General features: G+C 50.6%; 1 protein-coding gene and 1 pseudogene across 12 annotated transcripts in view; both read left to right on the top strand.

Moving 5' to 3' along the window:
- Positions 1 to 14598, top strand: part of DHRS3 (dehydrogenase/reductase 3) — a 53953-nt gene extending 39355 nt beyond the window's left edge. For 6 of the 12 annotated variants that reach the window (XM_065529754.2, XM_065529751.1, XM_005544759.4 and 3 more), the window contains exons 2-6: positions 1633 to 1776; positions 2931 to 3050; positions 3385 to 3623; positions 9625 to 9750; positions 14083 to 14598. In XM_065529754.2, the coding sequence (XP_065385826.1) occupies positions 1693 to 1776; positions 2931 to 3050; positions 3385 to 3623; positions 9625 to 9750; positions 14083 to 14167 (654 nt within the window). In that variant the 5' untranslated portion in view covers positions 1633 to 1692 and the 3' untranslated portion in view covers positions 14168 to 14598. Of the gene's footprint in view, positions 1 to 1632; positions 1777 to 2930; positions 3051 to 3384; positions 3624 to 9624; positions 9751 to 11925; positions 13197 to 14082 lie in introns of those variants that run through there. The other 6 variants (XM_065529743.2, XM_074019843.1, XM_015442566.3 and 3 more) reach the window with 4 other exon arrangements.
- LOC123571183 (U6atac minor spliceosomal RNA) lies at positions 12431 to 12532 on the top strand (annotated as a pseudogene).
- Positions 14599 to 17028: the final 2430 nt, after the last annotated feature.

The raw sequence follows: 17028 nt of genomic DNA on the forward strand, positions 1-17028 counted from the left end.
GAATTTCTGAGAGCCGCCAGCTAGGCCTGTTTTGTGCCCTCTCTGCTTAAGTGACAATTCGGAGATTTCAAGGTGAGCAGCGGATATATGGTTACCATTGGCAACTCCTTATCAATGTGACTTTTCTCTATACCATGTAACAAAGCAAAATAGAGAAGTCAGCTGGATCTGGGTCTGATGGGATTGGAGCTTCCATCTGTAACCCCCAATTTGAAACATTTGCCTTCCCAAAGCAGCCATTTTGTTCTCATTAGCAGCCTTTAGAGTAAGGAAATATTATGGAATCAGGTGTATCATTTATTCCTTTTCTTGATTTCACACATTGGGGTTTCCATGTTGGAATTTTTTATTTAAAGGGGGAATTTCTTGATAGTCTTAAATAAAAGAGAAAAGAAAAGAAACAAAAATAGAAACCCACCGGACGAATTCCCAAGAACCCTTTCGGCTCTTCCTGTCTCTGCTTCTGTCCTCTGGGTGGTGTTCAGTCCCCTGGCTTCCTCCCTCTGTGCTGGTGAAACTGGTTCTTAGTCAGGGCTCTTGGTCCCCCTGTCATCCGACTCCAGGCCCTTTTACCAACAGAGGCCTCACTGGCCCCAGTGACACATCGTGGGGAGGTGTGTCGTCCTCCGTTAGGTCAACGTTAAGAATTAGCCAGGCTTCTCTTCTGAGCCTTTTATGAGCTGGCCATTCATAAATTTGCCCAAACCCTCAGTGGTCCTGCCAAGGTCACCTTCTGGCGTAATGAGTCCATGTTTATTACCTGCTGGGTGAGGCCATGCTTCCTTCTCAGTGGCAGCCTTGTCACTGCCCTTCCAGGACTTCCTTAGGGGAGTGACTGTAGCTAGATGGGAGGCTCGGCTTAGCTCCTGTGAACCTTGAGGCTGGAATGGTCCTGTCTGTACTACCAGCTGGTGTTAATAATCCTGGCTCTAGACCTAATTGGTAAAGCCAGCTGATTCCTAATGGAGAGCATTCTGGAACATTGTGCACAAAGAGCTCTGCTATTGCCTCTACATTTGCAGGAAATGAACTGGGCTGGTAGGAGGCGGCCTGCTGAAAGTAATAAACAAGAAAAACTTTCTAAATACACATCAATAGACTAATCAGAAGTGGGCTCAGAAACTACTGGTTCACTTAAGAGTAGACCATATGCCTTTAAAAAGTTATATTGTTGGCTGGGGGCAGTGGCTCGCACATGTAATTTCTAGCACTTGAGAGGCCGAGGTGGGAGGATGGCTCGAACCCAGGAGTTCAAGGCCAGCCTGGGCAACATAAGAACACCCCTACTCTACAAAATTTTTTTAAAAAAATTAGCCAGGTATGGTAGCATGCACCTGTGGTCCCAGCCACTCCGGAGGCTGAGGTGGGAGGATCTCTTGAGCCCAGAAGTTTGAGGCTGCTGTGAGATATGATGGCACTACTGTGCTCTAGCCTGAGAACAAGATCCTGCCTCAGAAAAAGCCAAAAGTTATATTATTAATCTGTGTTGTAGTCTTTATCTTTGGGTGGAACCAGGGAGGCCAGTCGTTTCAAGACAAATCACTTTAAATACTGAATTTCTGGTGGCAATTGTTGCATCCCTGTGGCTTGTTTAATGACCATTTGTTCTGCGTTGTTATTCTCTTCTTCCAGATTGTTCTCTGGGGCCGGACTGAGAAATGCCTGAAGGAGACGACGGAGGAGATCCGGCAGATGGGCACTGAGTGCCATTACTTCATCTGCGATGTGGGCAACCGGGAGGAGGTGTACCAGACGGCCAAGGCTGTCCGAGAGAAGGTCTGTAGCCTGGGAGGGTCTGTTCCTAACACAGCTGACCACAGGCTAATTCCAGGCAAAGAGAACATTCTTATGTGGCCTGGAAGAGAGCTCTGCTTATGGCAGAATGGCTTTGTCCAGGGCACCTTTGGGTGCTCTCCCATGAAGCTGGCCCTAGTTACATAGACAGGGATTAGGGTTGATTACGTAACAGGTGTAATCATCTGTTGTTGCCTTGGAAATGTAGACCGTGTGGGTTTCCCTCCAGGACTGTGGTGGGGCAAATGTCCCATTGGCCTCTGGGAAAATCCTTCTCCTGACTCCAGTCATCTGTTTGGACTAAATATATCAGCGAACTCCAAGAGAGGGAAACCCCACCCTGAGTGTTTGGCACATGGTAATGTTAACTGTTTTTATGTCACAGTAACCTCATTTATTATAAATATGCTATGTGCCAGGTACAGCGTGTGCCATAAATTATTTCTGCTCCTCAGAACAGTCCTGGTGTGGCATTAGCCCCATCTCACAAATCAAGACTGGTGCTCAGAGAGGCAGTTCCCTTCCCCAGGCCCTGTGGCTGGTGGTGGTGGGCCAGGCGGCTGCTGGGCCTCTGTGTATACAGGATAACTGGAACTGGGCTGGCAGGAAGTAGCCTGCAGGAAGGAATATCTAAGAAAAACTGGTAAATAACACATCAATTGATTGATCATAAATGGACTCAGAAATTACTCGTTCACTTAGGAGTAGGCCATATCCCTTTTAAAAAGTATACTGGGCCGGGTGCGGTGGCTCACACCTGTAATCCCAGCATTTTGGGAAACTGAGGCAGACGGACCACTTGAGGTCAGAAGAAGACTAGCCTGGCCAACATGGTGAAATCCCGTCTCTACTAAAAATATAAAAATTAGCCAGGCACGGTGGCAGAAGCCTGTAATCCCGGCTATTTGGGAGGCGGTGGCAGGAGCCTATAATCCCGGCTATTTGGGAGGCAGAGGCAGGAGAATTGCTTGAACCCAGGAGGCAGAGTTGGCAGTGAGCCGAGATGGCGCCACTACACTCCAGCCTGGACAACAGAGTGAGACTCCATCTCAAAAACAAATAAACAAACAAACAAACAAAAAACGTATATTGTTGGCCCTGGGCTGGCTGCCCTCATGGCCCCCTCTCGCCTGCAGGTGGGTGACATCACCATCCTGGTGAACAATGCCGCCGTGGTCCACGGGAAGAGCCTAATGGACAGTGACGACGATGCCCTCCTCAAGTCCCAACACATCAACACCCTGGGCCAGTTCTGGGTAAGGGCTGTCCCAGGCCAGAGCCAGCCCCCGGTGTGCAGGGAGCCCAGGCAGGATGGAGGGGAGGGGATGCTTGCCAGGGCTTGGGCTCAGGCCAGCAGGGATGTCCACGAACGAGGTGGCCAGACAAGACAAATGACCGGCTCCAGGACGCATCAGACTTTGTGAAATGCGCTCACTGTCCCGGGGCCAGGAGCCCTCAGCCCTCTCCCTTGCAGGAAAGCTCGGGTACTAGAGCATCGTGTGTGTCCAGGGTGGGCTGTTCTCCCCAAAAGAAAGGTGGAGGGGTTTCAGAGCTGCGGCTGCTCCACCCTGACACTCCATCCACCCTCAGACCACCAAGGCCTTCCTGCCGCGTATGCTGGAGCTGCAGAACGGCCACATCGTGTGCCTCAACTCCGTGCTGGCACTGTCTGCCATCCCCGGTGCCATCGACTACTGCACATCCAAAGCGTCAGCCTTTGCCTTCATGGAGAGCCTGACCCTGGGGCTGCTGGACTGTCCGGGAGTCAGCGCCACCACAGTGCTGCCCTTCCACACCAGCACCGAGATGTTCCAGGGCATGAGAGTCAGGTCAGTGAGCAGGGGACCCACCTCCCCAAGCCATGTTCAGTCAGCCGACTGCAGAAAGAGCTCTGATATAAAAATCAGGCTAGGGCCGGGCGCAGTGGCTCACGCCTGTAATCCCAGCACTTTGGGAGGCCGAGGCGGGCGGATCATGATGTCAGGAGATCGAGACCATCCTGGCTAATAAGGTGAAACCCGTCTCTACTAAAAATGCAAAAAATTAGCCGGGCGTGGTGGCGGCGCCTGTAGTCCCAGCTACTTGGGAGGCGAGGCAGGAGAATGGCGTGAACCTGGAAGGTGGAGCTTGCAGTGAACCGAGATCTCGCCACTGCACGCCAGCCTGGGCGACAGAGCGAGGCTCCATCTCAAAAAAAAAAAAAAAAAGAAAAGAAATCATAGTGGCTCATACCTATAATCCTATTACTTTGGGAGGCCAAGGCAGGCGGGTCGCTTAAGCCCAGCAGTTTGAGACCAGCCCGGGAAACATGGAGAAACCCTGTGTCTACAAAAAAGAAAAAATTAGCTGAGCATGGTGGTGCACACCCAGCTATTCGGGAGCCTGAGGTGGGAGGATCGATTGCTTGAGCCCAGGAAGTTGAGGCTGCAAGTGAGCTGTGATTGTGCGACTGCACTCCAGCCTGGGAGACAGAGTGAGACCCTGTCTCAAAACAAAAAGTCACCAAGGAGCCTCTCCCCTCTGCTTGACGCTGTCTTACCTGGTTCTCGGTCTGCAAGGCAGTGATGCCACAATGGGGAGGGTCCTGCTGCCTGGTTCAGGGAGCTTGTATGAAACTACTAGAGCTACAGGCATGCAGCGGGATGTGCCCAAAGGTCAAAAGAGGGAGACGCACCTCCACAGCCATCGTGCGGGGCGAAGGGAGCTGGAGACATAGGGTGCATTCCGCCTGGTTCCACCTGTGTGAAGTTCCAAAACAGGCGAAACTGAGTTGGGGTGATGGAAGTCAGACCCGTGGCTGCCCCTGGAGGGCTGGGGGTATAACCTGGGAGGGAGGCCGAGGGAACTGTCAAGACTTTCAGAAATGTTCTCTCTTCTTGATCTCAGCAGTCATTAAATACGTGAAAGTTAATCAAACTGTCTGCTTAAGATTTATACCTTTTGTTGTATGCAAATTATAGCTCAATTTATTTGTCTGTTTATTTATTTATTTTTTGAGATGGAGTCTCGGTCTCTCGCCCAGGCTGGAGTGCAGTGGCGCGATCTTGGCTCACTGCAACCTGCACCTCCTGGGTTCAAGTGATTCTCCTGCCTCAGCCTCCCGAGTAGCTAGGATTACAGGCGTGCGCTCGCACCCAGCTAATTGTTGTATTTTTAATAGAGACGGGTTTCACTATGTTGGCCAGGCTGGTCTCAAACTCCCAACCTCAGGTGATCCGTCTGCCTCGGCCTCCCAAAGTGCTGGGATGACAGGCATGAGCCACCATGCCTGGTCATAGCTCAATTTAAACTAAGCAATAGGGGGGTCCCACCACTCCTCCTCCAGACCAGTTAAGTCAAGGGGAACGGGGGCCACTGGTCTAGAGCTCATGCCACCTGGGGTGGTGACTCCCTCATAGCTGTGATGCACTCTGTGACATTGGGTCCCATTAGTTACTGCTCTGGCTGATCTGTAAGATGGGGTGACGTGAATGTCTCCGTCATAAGTTCTGCAGTGAGGACAAAATGGAATCTGGCAGGGAACACCGTATGTGGTACATTTTAAGTACCCAATAAACGGCACTTTAATGATATGTAGTCATGTAGGGGCATGAGGTCATCGATGAATGAAAACCGGGAATTACTCAAATACTATTCTCCCTGGTTTTTTTGCAATCCAGCGTACAGTGCTTCACCTTCTGAATTATACACTTCAGCTGCTTCCAAAAATGAGGATGACATCGAAGGGTCAGGATGAGAATTCAGTGAGACCGTTTAGTGTAGTGCATGCCATGTGGGAGTCACTCATTCCACCTTATAGTTACTATTAATAGGGACAGTGCGGTATTGGTTGTCGAGAATCAAAAGTACCGGGCTTGGTGGCTCATGACTGTGATCCCAGCACTTTGGGAGGCTGAGGCAGGAGGATTGCTTGAGCCCAGGGAATTAGAAATAATACATGTAACACATCTAGTGCAAAGCCCAGATACTAGATGCTCAATAAGGAGCTGCTGCTTTTATTATTGTTACTAACAATAAACATCTTCATAAATGCATGTTATTAATTTTCCTAGCAGACTGCCTGGTTTGTGTGCAAATTGTCATCAATTCTGAATTTCGAGGAGTCTAGACTAATGGCTACTGATGTTTCCTGTTGGCTTTTCCCCCCCCCCATGGGTTTTGGTTTGGTTTCTTTTCATCTGAGTATACAGAAGGTGCCCAATAAATGTGTAGTGCATCAGTGGCAGTCTGCAGTGTTTTTTTTTGGCTTTTTTTTTTTGAGACGGAGTCTTGCTCCGTTGCCCAGGCTGGAGTACAGTGGCGTGATCTCGGCTCACTGCAAGCTCTGTCTCCCAGGTTCACACCATTCTCCTGCCTCAGCCTCCCAAGTAGCTGGGACTACAGGCGCCCGCCACCACGCCCAGCTAATTTTTTGCATTTTTAGTAGAGACAGGGTTTCACCATGTTAGCCAGGATGGTCTCGATCTCCTGACCTCGTGATTCGTCCCCCTCGGCCTCCCAAAGTGCTGGGATTATAGGCGTGAGCCACCGCACCCAGCTGGCAGTCTGCAGTTCTAACTGGGTGTCCTGAGCACAGGAGCAAGCAGGACATTGCAGACATCAAGTTTGTGTGTCTATTTCACCTTCTAGCATAGTTTCCTTTCTATCACTTCAAGAAGGAAGTTCAAGGTTTTCCCGCCACATTTTTTCAGAGTGTGAACCCAAACTGCTTGGGGTCAAATCCCAGCTCTGTGTGACCTTGTCCAAGTTACTTGACTTTTCTCTGCTTCAGTTTCCTCACCTCTAAAAAGGAATTCATAATAATAGTATCCCCAGCTGGGCACAGTGGCTCACACCTATAATCCCAGCACTTTGGGAGGCCAAGGCAGGCAGGTCACCTGAGGTCAGGAGTTCAAGACCAGCCTGGCCAACATGGTGAAACCCTGTCTCTACTAAAAATACAAAAATTAGCCAGGCATGGTGGTGGGTGCCTGTAATCCCAGCTACTCAGGAGGCTGAGGCAGGAGAATCGCTTGAACCTGGGAGGTGGAGGTTGCAGTGAGCCGAAATTGCGCCATGGCACTCCAGCCTGGGCAACAGAGCAAGACTCCGTCTCAAAAATGAATAACAATAATAATAATAATAGTATCCCTTTTCATGGGTTAGATGAGCTCCCGTGTGTGAATCATCTGGCCATGCCTGGGAAATAGCGAGCACTAGGTGAATCTTAGCGATCTATGGTTGTGCAGGGAAGCCCCAAGGGCTCGGCCAGAAGAGTAGTACAAGGAAGATGGGTACCTAACCAACTCCCATTTCCTAAAAGAATAACAAATGGATGAAAGCATTGGTTTCCTCGTACAACCATGCTTAGCAGCTTCCCAGGGTTAAATGGGTTAAATGTGAAGACATGTTTAGGACAAAACGGATGATTTTCCCAGCAAGACTGGCCATGTCAGTGGATGTTGTTGTTTATAAATTGCTATTTATCGAGCCTCTTTTTTTTTTTTTTTTTTTTTGAGATGAAGTCTTGCTCTGTCTCCCAGACTGGAGTGCAGTGGTGTGATCTTGGCTCACTGCAACCTCCGCCTCTCAGGTTCAAGCAATTCTCGTGTCTCAGCCTCTCGAGTAGCTGGGATTACAGGCGCCTGCCTCCATGCCCGGCTAATTTTTGTATTTTTAGTAGAGACAGTGTTTCGCCATGTTGCCCAGGCTGGTCTCGAACCCCTGGCCTCAAGTGATCCACCTGCCTCGTCCTCCCAAAGTGCTGGGATTACATGCATGAGCCACCGCGCCTGGCCAATTGAGCCTCTTTGATGTACCAGCCATAGAACCAACCGGAGCCACCAAACACTTTACAACTACCGCTGCATTTGGCCCTCACAGCAACCCTGCAAGAGAGCTTGTATTCCCATTTTACAGATGAGGGAACTGAGGCTCAGAGAAGCAGAGTTACCTGCTCAAGTCCACACAGCTTGGAACTGGCTAGCTGAGAATGCTTCTTCCGCGAATTTGCACTGCTTCCATGGGAGTTAAGAGCTGTGCCAGTTCCTCGTGTCCCCATTCCACCCACCGTGGAGAGGAAGGAGAAAATCCTGTGCACAGACGTGCTTGAGGCCTCCTCTGTCGGCTTCCCTGGCAGGGGTCTCACCAAGAAGGATTCCCCTCAAGCCCATGGACTTTGGTCTGTCCATCCTGCCTTCCCTTTCCCAAGAGACAGGACAGGCCACATGTGGAAGCCAGAGAATCCAGACTGCCCACGACACCTGTAGGACTCCAGTATCAGGGAGCTGCCTCAACATGTTCATCTCTGCAGAACCGCAGACACTGGCCCCTCTTGACCACAGGACTGTGGGCCTCAGAATCACCATCATGGCCAAGCGTGGTAGCTGGGTCCACACCAGTAATCCCAGTGCTTTGGGAGGCTGAGGCAGAGGAATTACTTCAGCCCAGGAGTTGCCAGCCTGGGCAACATGGCAAAACGCCATCTCTACAAAAAAATATAAAAATTATCTGGGCATGGTGTGTGTACCTGTAGTCCCAGCTACTCGGGTGGCTGAGACAGGAGGATCACTTGAGCCCAGGGAGGTTGAGGCTGCAGTGAGCTGTGATTGCGCCACTGCACTCCAGCCTGGGCAACAAAGTGAGACCCTGGACTCAAAAATAAAAAATAAAAAACGAATCACCATCATGTTGACAAAGGAATTACAGGGCAGGGGGTAAGATCCATGTGCCCTCTGAGGCCAAGCCCCTGTTGGGAGTCTAAGGGCTGCCTGTTGCTCAGGAATGACATCAAACCCAGGTGATTCATCACCCTTAATCTTCCTGGTGCCAGAGCGGATCACAAGCTCTTTGTGGGATTGGGGTCAGAGCCAGCAACATGAGCCCTGCACCTAAAGATCCAGCAGGGGCAGGAAGAGCAGTGAGCAAAGGTGATAGAGCATTGGCCTGGTTTGAATCCTTAACGCCCTACTGACTCAATAGAGCCTCAGTTTCCTTATCTGTAAATTGGGAGAATAATTTGTGCTTGAGTCTGGCAGTTAGGCAACATCATCATTGTTTGGGTCTAGGGTCAGATGCTTCTGAATAGTCATGTGAGGCCCCTGATGTTTGCTATGCAATCATTCATTCATTCATTTTGAGATCCCACGGAAAGCACCGTGCAAATGTTTGAATCAATGAATCAATGAATGAGTTAGTGAACCAGCAAGCTGAGCCGAAGCCATCGCTAGCCGAGCCCCTGCCTCCAGACAGAATGAGCAGGACACATTTGGGAAGCAGCAAGTTCAGTCCTTCAAGTATTTACTGAGCTCCTGCTCTGTATCAGACGCTGCGCTAGGTGCGGGGGTTGCAGGGGAATAGGACCGACCAGGCCTCCACCCTCATGGAACTCAATAGTCTGATGGGGGAGACAGGCCACCGACAAGGAAACACCCCAGCAAGCAAGGCCTTCCTAGGTGGGGTGAACGCAGTCAAGGAAATTAGCAGGGAACGAGATCAGAGGTTGCTTTGGGTGGACTGGCCTGAGATGTCTCCCAAAGGAGGAGCTGGGAGGAGAGAGCCAGGCCGTCGAGAGAGCTGGCAGAAAGCCCTGATCTGAGAGTGTGATGTGACAAGAACAGAGATGGGCCTGTCCTGAAGGAGCAGAGTGTAGGGAAAAGGACTGTGCACCTGGAGGAGTCAGGGAATGTGGCACCTGGATGAGTGTGGGGTAGAGGGAGTACTCCAAGCAGGCCTCGAGTCTCTTAGACAGGAAAGGCCAAAGGGTAATCCAGACATGTCAACCTCATAGAGGCTTCCAGCTAAGCACACGCCTCTCCAGGAGAAACCCACTGTGTCTCTTCCCGTGTTCAGGTTTCCCAACCTCTTTCCCCCACTGAAGCCGGAGACAGTGGCCCGGAGGACAGTGGAAGCTGTGCAGCTCAACCAGGCCCTCCTCCTCCTCCCATGGACGATGCATGCCCTCGTTATCTTAAAAAGGTATGGAGCTGGGAGAGAACGCTCTGGGTCAGTACGTATGTGATCGATTAGTCATGTCTGCTGTGGGCATGAGCATGAGGAGTGGTGGCACATTTGCCGTTGATGTGCTGTACTTACCATGGGGCAGCAGTTCTCAAACTTGTTAGTCACAGGGCCCCTTAGAGTTTTAAAAAGTATGGAGGAACTCAAAGAGCTTTTGTTAATGTGAGTTGTAGCTATTGCTATTTACTATATTAGAAATTAAAAGCCAGGGCTGGGCGCAGTGGCTAACGCCTGTAATCCCAGCACTTTGGGAGGCCAAGGCAGGTGGATCATGAGGTCAGGAGATAGAGACCATCCTGGCTAAAATGGTGAAACCCCATCTGTACTAAAAATACAAAAAGAAATTAACTGGGCATGGTGGCGGGCGCCTGTAGTCCCAGCTACTTGGAAGTCTCAGGCAGGAGAATGGTGTGAACCTGGGAGGCGGAGCTTGCAGTGAGCCGAGATCACGCCACTGCACTCCAGCCTGTGCGCCACTACACTCCAGCCTGGGCGACAGAGCTAGACTCCATCTCAAAAAAAAAAAAAAGATACTAAAAGCCAGAAAAATGTTGTAAGATGTATACATTTGTTTATAATATTTATTCATTTATAAATAGCCATAATGAACCCATTACATTAATATAAATATATTTTTATGACAACTAGTTATGTATTCTAAAACAAAATAAATGTAGTCAGGAGTGGCATTGTTTTACATCTTTGCAAATCTCTTTGCTTGGCTTAATTGAAGACAATTGGATTCCAGTATGTGCATCTGATTTCAATTTGTTGTGATATCTTGTGTCACATAGCCTCTGGAAAATTCTACCATTCACTAAGAGAATGAAAGTGAAAAGACAAATAACATCTTAGTATTATTACAGAAACAATTTGGCCAGGCATGGTGGCTCACGCCTGTAATCCCAGCACTTTGGGAGGCCGAGGCAGGCAGATCACCTGAGGTTGGGAGTTCAAGACCAGCCTGAGCAACATGAAAAAACCCTGTCTGTACTAAAAATACAAAAAAATTAGCTGGGTGTGGTGGCGTGTGCCCGTAATCCCAGCTACTTGGGTGGCTGAGGCAGGAAAATCGCTTGAACCCGGGAGGCGGAGGTTGCAGTGAGCTGAGATCGTGCCACTGCACTCCAACCTGGGCAACAAGAATGAAACTCCGTCTCAAAAAAAAAAAAAAAAAAAAAGCAATTTGACCTCACAGACCCCTGAAGAGATCTCAGGTACCCCCAAGGGTTCCTGGACCTCACTTTGAGAATCACTGTTCTAGAGCCTATTGGACATAGCCCCTGCCCTCAGGAAGTTTACTGCTGGAGGGAACATGGGGATCTTGATGCCAAGGGCTCAGAATTCACAGAAGCGTCTTAGTACCAGTCAGGTGGGATGCAGCAGGGCAGACACTTTGGGGAGGTAGGCTTTATAAAGGACAGACTCCTCCAGAATTTGCCTGGCAGCCTAGTCCTGTTCCCCTAGAATTTTCCAGACTTTGTGCCGCAAACCCTTCCCCTCCCAGTCCCACCCTCAGTTTTCTTGGGCCTCTTAGTACAGCGGGAGATCCTTGTCCCTGGAGCCACAGGTGACCATGAGCTCTTGGCTCCCCTGGGGCTCTGGCCCCCACATGACTGAACCCCTCTGACCCGGAAGGCCTTTTCAGGAACGGAAGCCCCCAAGTGCCGGGCTGGCCCCTGCTCTCGTGCGACAGGCACTCCCAGGAGAGCCAACTTCTGCCCTGGCTGCCGGGACATGGCGAGTCCCAGCTAAGAGGCTGCTCCAACACACTCAGGGCACAGAAACCTCGAAACCGAGGGGCAAGCCCGATCAGCCCTCTCTTCCCCAAACTCAAAGCCCTTTCAGAGGCACAGGGAAGGGGGCACCCAGGGGCATCCAGTCCACGCGTCGGCCTCCCTCAGTCCATCCTGACCTCGGGTCTGAGATGCTCCTCGGCCGTCTCTAGGAGCCCCTAGTTGATCAGGGGCTCAGGTCCTCACTGAGGCCAGGCTGCCACCCTCCACCTCAGGGGAGCTTCTTAGAAGCCTTCCAGAGCTTTCTAGAGAAAAGTTGGTCTAGAAAACCTCAGCACTCTCCACAGTAAGCCCTCAGCCTTATTTTCCAACCTTCCCCACAACTACTTTTCAACAGGAAGGAGGAGCCACCCACCTCCCCGTTCTCTGAACTGCATCCCTCCTCACCTTCCCCAGGAGAAAGCAAGGCTCAACTCTAATGCCACCACCCCCAGGAAGCCTTCCAGATTGCTCCAGCTAGAAGTGAACCTTTTTCATCTTGTACTTAGAGTGGGCCAGGACCCTTCGGTTTGAGTCACCAGACAGCCTGAGGGCCCTCTCTATGCCGGGCCCATGCAAGGGGGATCAGAGATAAAATACCCGCCATGAAGGCCCCCACAGGCTTGACAAGTAAACGGGCAAGGACTACACCAGTGCTTGCTGGGGAAGCACCGGGGCTCCTGGTTGCACGAGGAGAAGCCTGAGGGTGAGCCCAGGACACTTCCCCGGAGGATGTGACACCCAAATCCAATCTGATTCCTCAGATCCACACGATCATCTCTGTGGAATCGAGGGCAGTTGGGATTGAAGAATCTCTGAGCTGCCTGTGGGCACCAGGATGCTAAGAGCTTGGTTTTGAAAGTGTGTGTGTATGAAGGGAGAGAAGGTCAGCACTCCCCTTGACAAGGAACACACACAGGTTAAGCCATTGTCACCTACTTAGTGGCATCTAACCACCATTTGTTTTTAATGGGTACAAAAAATAGACCGAATAAAAATAAGTCTTTGATAGCACAACAGGGTGACTATAGTTAATAGTAATTTACTTATACATTTAAAAATAACTAAAAAGGCCAGGTGCAGTGGTTCACGCCTAAAATCCCAGCACTTTGGGAGGCCGAGGTGGGCGAATCACCTGAGGTCAGGAGTTCAAAACCAGCCTGGCCAACGTGACAAAACCCTGTCTCTACTAAAAATACAGAAATTAGGCAGGCATGGTGGCGCATGCCTGTAATTCCAGCTACTCGGGAGGCTGAGGCAGGAAAATCACTTGAACCCAGGAGGCAGAGGTTGCAGTGAGCCCAGATCGTGCCACTGCACTCCAGCCTGAGCGACAGAGTGAGACTGTCTCAAAAATAAATAAATAAGTAAATAAATAAACATAAAAATAACTAAAAGTATAGTTGGATTATTTGTAACACAACAGATAAATGCTTGAGGTGATGGATACCCCATTTACATTGATGTAATTATATACATTTGCATGCCTGTGTCAAAGCATTTCATGTACCCCATAAATATTTATACCTACTGTGTACCCACAAAAATTAAAAATAAATAATGAACTCTGTTTCAGAATCTAGGAAAAAGATAAAAAATTTAAATTAAAAAAAATTGCTCTTACCACCCACTCTCTGCCTTTTTAAAACATATATTTTTAAAAGAATTTGTGTGTGTGTGTGTGTGTGTGTGTGTGTGTGTGTGTGTGTGTGTGTGTGATAGAGTTTTATTCTTGTCGCCCAGGCTGGAGTGCAATGGCACGATCTCGGCTCACTGCAACCTCCGCCTCCCATGTCAAGCAATTCTCCTGCCTCAGTCTCCCGAGTAGCTGGGATTACAGGTGCCTACCACCATGCTCGGCTTTTTGTATTTTTAGTAGAGATGGGGTTTTGCCATGTTGGCCAGGCTGTTCTCGAACTCCTGAGGTGATCCACCCACCTTGGCCTCCCAAATTACTGGGATTACAGGCGTGAGCTACCACGCCCGGCCTGGAAAGGATTTTTGAGACAGGGTCTGGCTCTGCCACCCAGGCTGGAATGCAGCAGTACAATCTCAGCTCACTTCAACCTCCGCCTCTTGGGTTCAAGCCATCCTCCCACCTCAGCCTCCCCAGTAGCTAGGACTATAGGCACATGCCACCATACCCAGCTAATTTTTGTATATTTTTGTAGAGACAGGGTTTCACCATGTTGCCCAGGCTGGTCTTGAATTCCTGGGCTCAAGCGATCTGCCCACCTCGGCCTCCCAAAGTGCTTGGATTACAGGCATGAGCCACCATGCCCAGGCTCCCACTGCCTTTTTAACAGCTGCTTATCCACTTACTTGAAAGCTCTTCCCCTGGGGAGGGTGGGGATTTGGGGAGAAACTGGTGTGTGGCTTGGGGGGGTGGGGAGTACTTTTAGGGACCAGCCCTCTGCTGCCCCATCTCACATGGCCACCAGCGACCGAGCCCCTGGATCCTGCCCCGCTGACCATCGCTGACCATCGCTGTTTTCTTTCCTTCCTCCCACTCCAGCATACTCCCACAGGCTGCACTTGAGGAGATCCACAAATTCTCAGGAACCTACACCTGTATGAACACTTTCAAAGGGCGGACATAGAGACAGGACGAAGACATGCCTGAGGAGTCACGGAGTTCGGGGGCCACAGCACCTGGGCACACACCCGAGCGCCTGTCCGTTGACACGCTTCTGCTGGGTGAGCAGGACAGCTCCTGTCCTCAGCGAAGAATCTGGCTGCCCCTGGGCCAGTCCCAGGACCTTTGCACAGGACTGATGGGTGTAACTGACCCCCACGGGGAGGCAGGAAGCCAGCCAGTAGCCACCTTGACACTTTTGTACATTTCCAGTTCCGTAGAGTTTATCGTTCAATTGCTTCTCAAGTCTCACCAGCCTCAGCAGTGTGCATAGACCATTTCCAGGAGGGTCTGTCCCCAGATGCTCTGCCTCCCGTTCCAAAACCCACTCATCCTCAGCTTGCGCAAACTGGTTGAACGACAAGAATGAAAAATAAAGAGAGATGGCTTTTGTGAGTTCCTTTGTTCAAATCTTTGGTGGGCAGTTGGGAGGGAGCCAGTCCCAACCACAACACTCCATCCTTTGAGAGATAATTGGTCTGTTCAAGGTCCCCAACTGCCAAGGGTGGAGAGAAGGGGGCCGAAATCAGGAGACAAAGTGTAGCCCAGGCCTACGGGCAGAGAGAGGTGCCTGGTTCCTTGCCCACTCCGCCAGGCCCCTCCCAGCAGCCATGGGAGGGTTGAGGCCGCTTTTTCTCCCTGGTGTGACCTGTATGAACCAGTCTGCAGAGAGCTGGCCACAGCTGGAGATGCCCTCTGTCCTGCCATGGCACCACCAGCCCCCAGGCCATCAACTCAGGACAGCAAAACCAGTCTTTATGGAGCACCCACTGTCTACCCAGGGTGTGTGTGGTGCAGATAGGGGAATGTTGCTGAGAAGACTACCAGTACAAGAAGCCAATAATCTGGTTAGGAAAGGATCATAAGTCACCGGAAACGCAGTGATAACTCCTCACCATCAGGTCAGTGCTGAGGGGTGCTACAGACCGAGTCCCATTGATCACAGGGGCAGGGGGAGGTCTGGAGTGGCAGAAGAGATTGGCACAGGTTCCATCAATGGGGGCAAAGTCACGGCCAAAACGACCTAGTAGAGATGCGCCCTGCTTCCCCCAGAGTGCACGCTTTCTGCTGCCACAAGCTTAGTAAACCTCACCTTGGACAGTGGGGAAGAGAGTGGGCCGTGTCGTTTCATATGAAGTAGCCTCCATTCATACAGCTCTTGCAGATGGATGCCAGGGTGGCAGGAGGGGAACAGGCAAGGTCCCCGGGAGGTGAAGGAGGTCACAGCCCTCTGACTCAACCCAGGAGCTTTCCCAAGAGTCACATAAAGTCTTAACCTACATGTAAACCTCAGGCTGAACCCTTCCAACTTAGAGAATATTAGACACAGCTCAGGTGATCATCAATCTGGTCTATGTGCAGAAATGCCAAGTCATAATTATAGCCATGCTTTTTTTCTTTTTTCTTTTTTTTGACATGGGATTTCGCTCTGTCTCCCAGGCTGGAGTGTGGAGTGGAGTGGCACAATCATGGCTCACTGCAGCCTCAACCTCTCGGGCTCAAACAATCCTCTACCTCAGCCTCCAGAGTAGCTGGGACTGCAGGTGCACGCCACCACGCCCAACTGTTTTTCTTTTTCGTAGAGACAGGGGTCTTGCTCTGTTGTCCAGGCTGGTCTTGAACTCCTAGGCTCAAGCAATCCTCCTCCCTCAGCCTCCCAAACTGCTGGGATTACTGGTGTGAGCTACCACACCTGGCCTGTAGCCACTCTTGATTGAGTACCTAGAATGGAGGCTAGTCCCCAGGCATAACGTTTTAACTGTTCATTATCCATGCCACTTGGCAGCAGCTGAAGACCAAAAAAACACAACTCCGAGACTGCGCTGGAGACTTCCAACAGCCTTGATGTGGAGCAGCCAGAATGTGACGCCCCAGTTTCAGTGGCTTCCAACAATGAAGGTTTCTGCCTTATTATTGCTACTTGTCCTTCAAGAATAGCTACGGGTGTGCTCCGTGTCATCTTCACTCTGAAACTCAAGCCGACCGGGGGCCTCAGGGAGGATGCCTTGTGGCACAGGGTAGACATACCTGGTGAACTGTGCACTGGCTCTTGAGGTTTCTGCCTGGAAACAACACCGTCACTTGTGCTCACCTTTCATTGGCCGGAGCAGGTCACATGGTGGAGCCTGCTATTAACATAGCAGGAAATACAATCCTGCGTGGAGACACAGTCCCTAGTTCTGAACCAGGCTGCCACGCCAGAGAAGAAGACATCATGAGCAAAAGTTAAAATACAGGTTGAGGACAGAGGGAAGCAGATGGATGGCTTCCAACTGCAAGCCCAAGGACATAGTGACTTTTGGGAGGGCACAGAAGGTGCTAAGGAGAGCCCTAACAAGGCAACTGTCAGTGTTTACCTCACGCTACACTTGTTTAGGATCTCACTCTGTTGCCCAGGCTGGAGTACAGTGGCACGATCATGGCCACTGCAGCCTCCACCTTCCAGGCTCAAGCAGTTCTCCCATCTCAGCCTCCTGAGTAGCTGAGACTACAGGCATGCGCCACCACGCCTGGCTCACTTATTCACTTTTCGTAAAGATAGGATCTCGCTATGTTGCCCAGGCTAGTCTGGAATTCCTGGCTCAAGCAATCCTTCTGCCTTGGCTTCCCAAAGGAAAGCTGGGAGTACAGGTGTGAGCCACTGCACCCGGCCCACACTAACCTTTTGAAAAGTGGTATTATGAAGCCTATTCCGTAAATGAGAAGACACTCAGCAGGGGAAACCCTTGCACAGGTTAGTGGGCTTGTGAGCACTGGAGCCAGATTTTTTTTTTTTTTTTTAAGAGAGATAGGGTGTTTATCTGTTGTCCAGACTTGAGTGCAGTG

This window comes from Macaca fascicularis, chromosome 1 (assembly GCF_037993035.2).
Source record: "Macaca fascicularis isolate 582-1 chromosome 1, T2T-MFA8v1.1".
Lineage (NCBI taxonomy): Eukaryota > Metazoa > Chordata > Mammalia > Primates > Cercopithecidae > Macaca > Macaca fascicularis.